General features: G+C 38.1%; 1 protein-coding gene across 2 annotated transcripts in view; it reads right to left on the bottom strand.

The window, feature by feature from the left end:
* Nucleotides 1-2413: 2413 nt before the first annotated feature.
* LOC124545120 (PAN2-PAN3 deadenylation complex subunit pan3-like) overlaps nt 2414-6389 on the bottom strand; it is a 28635-nt gene continuing 24659 nt past the window's right edge. For both annotated transcript variants that reach the window (XM_047123938.1, XM_047123939.1), the window contains exon 3: nt 2414-4383. In XM_047123938.1, the coding sequence (XP_046979894.1) occupies nt 4086-4383 (298 nt within the window). In that variant the 3' untranslated portion in view covers nt 2414-4085. The remainder of the gene's footprint in view (nt 4384-6389) is intronic.

Below are 6389 nucleotides of genomic sequence, written 5' to 3'. Positions count from 1 at the left end.
AGCTGTACGTGTGTGTGTGTGTGTGTGTGTGTGTGTGTGTGTGTGTGTGTGTGCCTGCTTGCTTGAAAAAGGATTTGTCCGAAAGCTAGTGAACTATACAGTCTTGTTTGTGTGCCTCCATATAAGTCAAGCCTCCACTATCTGTCGAAATGTTACCCTTACTCCTAAATTATTTACATTCTGCCAGAACTTTCCGTGCCTTATTTATTAAGATTTCTAATGAGGTTGATTAAGGCAATTTTTGTTGGGGTTTTACAGAGGTTTCCTTGAATACTAGTGTAAATGCTACAGTCGAGACACATCCCACTAAGAAAGCAAGAAATACAGATTCATTTACTAATTCTGCTATCGAAGACAGCAACTAAGAGAAATAACGAACAGGAAACTGAAGATGAAACATGTCAGAATTAAGAATAAACACAATCCCATATATGACATACATGAAGTAAGTTGACTGAAGGCATCAAAGAGTACTATATTCTCCGTACATCCACCATCTCCCCTCAGAAAAGGAAGGAAAGGGGAAAAAAGCTTATGGGATGTCATCACCAACATAGGTGTTGTGAAAGTTGTTTTTAAAATGTCAAACTCAAAAGTATGGACTGTTACTTGCTACTTCACCACACTATTTTAGAAAATAATTTGTAAACCAGGCACTGCAACACGCCATGTGTGTTAACAATACACAAACATCCTAAAGATACTGAAAACTTTTAAAAGTTTTGTGACATTTTGAGTAATCACTTCATTGGGAGAGAGCTGGTAGAAGGGGATGTTAATTGTCAGTGTGGAGGCTGAGCAGTGCTGGCCCAAGCAAGCAGTGGCACTGGATTCAGTATTTCCCTGGCTGATCTACGCAGACATGTTTGAGGTGGTCGGAGAAGACAACACTCACTATGATGAATGAAACATAATATGGATACTGCATTTTCATGTGAACTATTTTACAAACATGGCAAAATAAAATCAAAAACATGATAAAAATCGCAGCTTTGAGACGAGCTCAATACAACCTACATTGATGAAAACCCAAAATACCAAACACGAAACACCATGAGTGCATCCCATTAAATACTTTCTGTGATGTCACTCGCCACTGAATTTTCAATTATGAATGCTATGCTGGACAGTATTGATTAATAATAATTAAGCCACTGGAGCAATCATATCGCATTAAGTATCAAACAAGAGCTGACATCATCAGCAAATACAACAACAGGTTACATTTCAAATGCCAACGGTTTCATAAGAGACAGATATGCAAATCCGCCACAGCCATTAATCGTGAAGAGTTACACACAGTAGGAAGGCAGCATGCATGAATTGCCTAGTTTCTCACCTAATCATCCCAGACAATGATTACCTAAGTTAACTATAACATTTACCTTAAGTGATTATTTATGCAGACCATCAACAACAGTTATATTAAAATGCTAAGGAAGTGAGAATAATAAAAAGTAAGGATATGTATCTAGAGGACAGAAGGAGGCTCTTTACTATATGGGCTTTGTAAATGTAACTCTTTCTTACTGTAGCATCAGATGTAAGCATGTTTATGAATTTTGCTAATAACTTGTGTAATACTGCACTGTTTTCATAATGAGAGGTCACAAAAGACTGTAATAATGATGAGATTATTTTAATACTATGTATGTGCATGTGCAAATAATGTTAAGTTTTGAATGGTAATAATTGTTTCAATTCAGTGGCGGGTGACATCACAGATATATTTAATGGCATACACACACGGTGTTTTGTGTTTGGTATTTTGGGTTTTCATTACTGGAGGTTGTATTGACAGTGGCAGTTGAGAGATTGTGTAGAGAAGCGGCTCCACTAGGTAAAAACTTTTCATTTTGTCTGGATGCCAATAGTTGCATTTAGAATAATTTTGCAGAACTCTGGTTAACTTTTCACTGGACTTAGTATATTTGACTTTGGTTTCAGTGATTGAGTTTGAGAGTCGACATGAACTTCTGAATTTATTTTTGGGACTTGAGGTGGCTGAGAACTTTATCTATGTAGCTGCACTCAATACTGAGACTTTGGTGTGACGGACTTGTTTGCATGTTTTCGCAGTGATTATTTAGGGCAGTTTGATGTCACAATTAAGAGTGAGAAAGTGTGCTTTCAGACTTTGAGAGAGTGCTTTTGAATTTTGTGATTAATAGATTGGGAAACAACCTTTGCACCCACAAGTTCCAATTCTGTTGCTCTGTCTCACTTCATTAATAATTATTATTTTTGTTTTCATTTTTGTAAGGCCACCACTCACAAATGTATGAAGAATTTGTAATAAGCATTTACTGAATTTAAACAGCAATTATTAAGTTTTGACAACAATATAAATCCAGAGAGACTTATCCATGTAATTTATTTATTCATGAATTTTTTGGCAAACGCCCTACTAAATTTTAATGGTCTAAGGGTAAGTTCTTAAGTAAACGCATGTGTTTCAGAGTGCTGGTGCACAACCGAATTCTACAACACTGAAGCAATCCAAGCTAATAGTCTGCAGTTCCTGCACCAAAAGTGGACATTAAACTGCCGGTGCCATCTAATGTTTTTTAAAAACCGGCCACTCACGTGCCACAACACTACTGATCTTTTTCAGTTGTCAAAAAAAAGTGTCTCAAAAATATTTGAATTCCTTAGGTACAATACACTACACAATTATTTTGAAAAGCAAGATCATTTCTCCGGTAGTCAGTCTGTTTGGACACAAAAAAGTACTTCCTCTGCTGCCTTTTAACTGCTGACTAAGCAGTGCCTGTATTTGAAAATAAGAATCCATGGAGTTGCATGGTTTAAGAGAAACTCTAAATTGTGTTACCTTTGACAAATGGTTGCAAAACTTGAATTTTGTGGTAAAAATACCTCACCCTTAGCTACAACTGATTCATTACTAAGTAATAGGAGGCAGTTCTTCTCGGTTAAAAACACACTGCTGTGAAGGAAGCTGTGGAAGGCATTCTTAGACCATTTTTTGACATAGCTGCACTAAATTATTTGTTCAGTTATGTAGCACCTCAATTATCTGCTACGGGGATTATAAGACTCTACTTAATGCACACCATGACCCTACAGAGATGCACTTCGAAATGTAAAAATTTACTGTGCTAAAAGACTAGCCCACATCAAATAAAATTCTCTGTAATCCTCTTTTAAATACACCTTCTGCTAGAAGTAAACAAAGACAAAAAAGTAAATTGATACAGCTTTTAAGAATAAATATTGACACACAACTAAACTGAAAGTAAATTACTAACTAAACCAGCAGGGAAATAAAACTGCATAGTGTTCTTCCACTTCCATATCTTTTTGTGGCCTGCTGCTATGGAGACATTCTTGCTGCAGCCCTGGATATTTTCCAAGAAAAACTATTTTCTTCTCTTGGTCATTAATTTCTAAATGCATATTAAAAGAAACAGCAGAGCTAATATCTACCAACACAAAACCACACACAAAGTAAAAAATGACAAAACAAAAATGTAGACTGCCAAAGTGATAAACAGCTACTCCCTTCCTCCCCCGAAATCAACTTCCATCTTCTGTTCAGTCCATACATTTAACAACTTCCAAGTTAAAGTGTACAACTCATTACTCATATTGAGCATACACAGAATGCTCCTGAATAATGTACTTTCAGTCTCTGAAGAGTTGCAAAGCGTTCTAAGAAGATATGGATACCATATAGGGTAGCCAAGAAGATGGCTTATTAACTGTATGAATATCATCAGAATCATTTAATTGTTTTGAATGATTCAGAATGTAATTCTGAGACAGCAAAACTGGACACATGATGCACCTTAAATTTTATACATGTAGTAACTAATTCCAAAAGTTATATTACTAAAATTTAATGTCCGATGACCATATATTTTAATTTTATGAAACATCCTATAAATTAAACAAGTAATCTAACATAAAACCACAAACTGAAGATTTGCTGAGAGCATTGTTCTTCAAAAGTGAACCAATATGGCTTGCACCTGACAATACCATATTTACTCTAGTCACAATCATCTAATTGCTTAATTCTGCTTACTTGAATGCCCAAAAAATTACAAATGTCACTGACATTGCTACGTCTGTTGTTGTTGTAGCTGTTGTTGTTGTTGCTGCTGCTGCTGCTGCTGCTGCTGCTGCTGTGGCTGCTGCTGGTTTTGTTGCTGATCTGTCAGGGAGGGATTGGTAGGAGTTCTTGTTTGTTTCTCCATTTCTGCTATCTGTCGGTGCCTGCGCATATTTGATAGTATACCATCCAGACTCGTAGTTTTCTTTTTGGCACTACCAATTGGTTGTGCACCACGAGTTGGTAGTGGGCCTGGGTTAACCGTCGGCATTTCATCACTGAAGTCAAAGTCAGATTTCTCTTCAGGCCTGTAAAATAACAGTAATTCACACTCAAAAGACTGCTTGTAATTATTGTGTCACTAAAAAGTAGTGGCTAAAGAGAAACCTACAATTTCAATCCACAAATTTGACAGAAACCTCTTCTTTGTTTGTGTTCACAGAGCAAGGACATTCTTGACATTCATTATAAGTAAACTAAACAATGACAGGAAGCAAGAAGAGCATGTGAGAAATAGACATGATGTCAGAAACCTAATTGCTTTACATTTGGTACATGCACAGTTGAGCAGGAAACTGACAAAAATCACAATAAATATTGGATCCAAATTAAATTTAGAATGAACTTGTACAGTCAGATAGACAAATGGACAGCAAAACAAGTGCTATTTATAGAAGTATGTCAGATTGTTTGCTTTTAATAATATATTCAAGGTTCAAATTTTTACTACACTGTAAAATAACGCGTAGTATATGGCATTTGCATTTATCTGTGAATTGCATAACAGCAGTGGGAAAGTATTTACAGAAAGGAATATAACTGAAATGGCTGCTAAATATTATATTTGGACAATTTTTTTAATGTCAATTTTCAATTGTAAAATTATAAAAAATTTCAAAATTTCCTATAAATTTTTTTAAGATTTTCAATTTTTTTCTATATATTGTCTCTGTTCTGTTTAACATTAAAAATTATTTACAAAGTGATGATCATTTCCTGTAGTTTAACTCCCATCTTAAGTTCACATGTACTTGCAGTTGCAGTGTACAAAATCTGTATCGTCCATAACACTCTCATTTTAAATTTCCAGGTAAAATGTGTTAGGTACAGCCAGGTTATCTATGACACCAACTGAAACAAAAAACCTGTATGGTGTCATAATTTTTATTAATAAACTGAAGCATCCATGTAATTATTTACGACACAGTCAGTAACTGCAAGTAGAGATTTGCCATGTACACTGTACTTGAAGTCAATCGTAAAACATAAAATATGCATACATCATCACATTGGATAACTTGACCAAACAGTAAAAATACATGTATGCCAGGTGACACATGACCCCCAAGCTACAGTAAAACACACACACACACACACACACACACACACACACACACACACACACACACACACACACAGAGAGAGAGAGAGAGAGAGAGAGAGAGAGAGAGTCCTGGTTGGACAAACAATGCCAGTGCTGCTGCTTTTCAGCAGTTCAATGGGTTATGGTGGGGGGGGGGGGGGGGGGGGGGGTGGCATGTGGGGTGGGTAAAGAGGGAGAGAGGTAGGAGGCAGAAGAAGGATTGTGGTCAGGTTGCTAGTGCCTTGGAGGGAGGGAGGCAGGCAGCTGTTTGCCAGCAAGGAATGTGGGAGAGAAGGGTGACAGATATATGGCCTAGGCATGTGATGCACAGCTGTAGGAGTCAGTAGGGAGTGGCACACACCGATGGTGATGTGGGGACGTGAATTGGGAGGGGGTGACAGGACAGAGGAAGGTGAAACTGTTGGGTGGAGGGTGTAGGGACAGTAGGTTACTGGAGATAGAGGAGGCCATGACAATTGTGGAGATAGAGGCCAGGACAATTACAGTAGTGAAGGATGGGAAGTAAGGATAACTCCCATCTGTGTAGTTTAAAGAAGCTTGTGGTGGAGGGAAGTATTCACATGACATGCGTTGTGGAGCAGCCATTGAAACTGAGTATGTTGTGCTCAGCTGCATGTTGTGCTGGGAGGTGGGTGGGTGGATTGGGCATCTCTTTCACCTTGGTCAACCACTGGAATATGATCCCAGTGGCAAAGGGATAGGAGTGGGAGTGGGACAGATCAGAGTTCTGAACCGTCTCCTTCATCAGGGCTTTGATATCTCTCATCATGCCCTGAAATGAGAGACATCCTACCCAAGATCCTTTGCAATTGCCCCCCCCCCCCCCCCCCCCCCCCCACTAGTGTTCTGTCACCCACGCAACATCCTAGTCCATCCCTATGCCACTCACTACCAGTCATAACCCATTGCCACACGGACCATATCCCTGTA

The sequence above is a fragment of the Schistocerca americana genome, chromosome 8, assembly GCF_021461395.2.
Source record: "Schistocerca americana isolate TAMUIC-IGC-003095 chromosome 8, iqSchAmer2.1, whole genome shotgun sequence".
Classification (NCBI taxonomy): Eukaryota; Metazoa; Arthropoda; class Insecta; order Orthoptera; family Acrididae; genus Schistocerca; species Schistocerca americana.
Note: the sequence above shows the minus strand (reverse complement) of the source record. Positions and strands in the feature narration are given on the sequence as shown.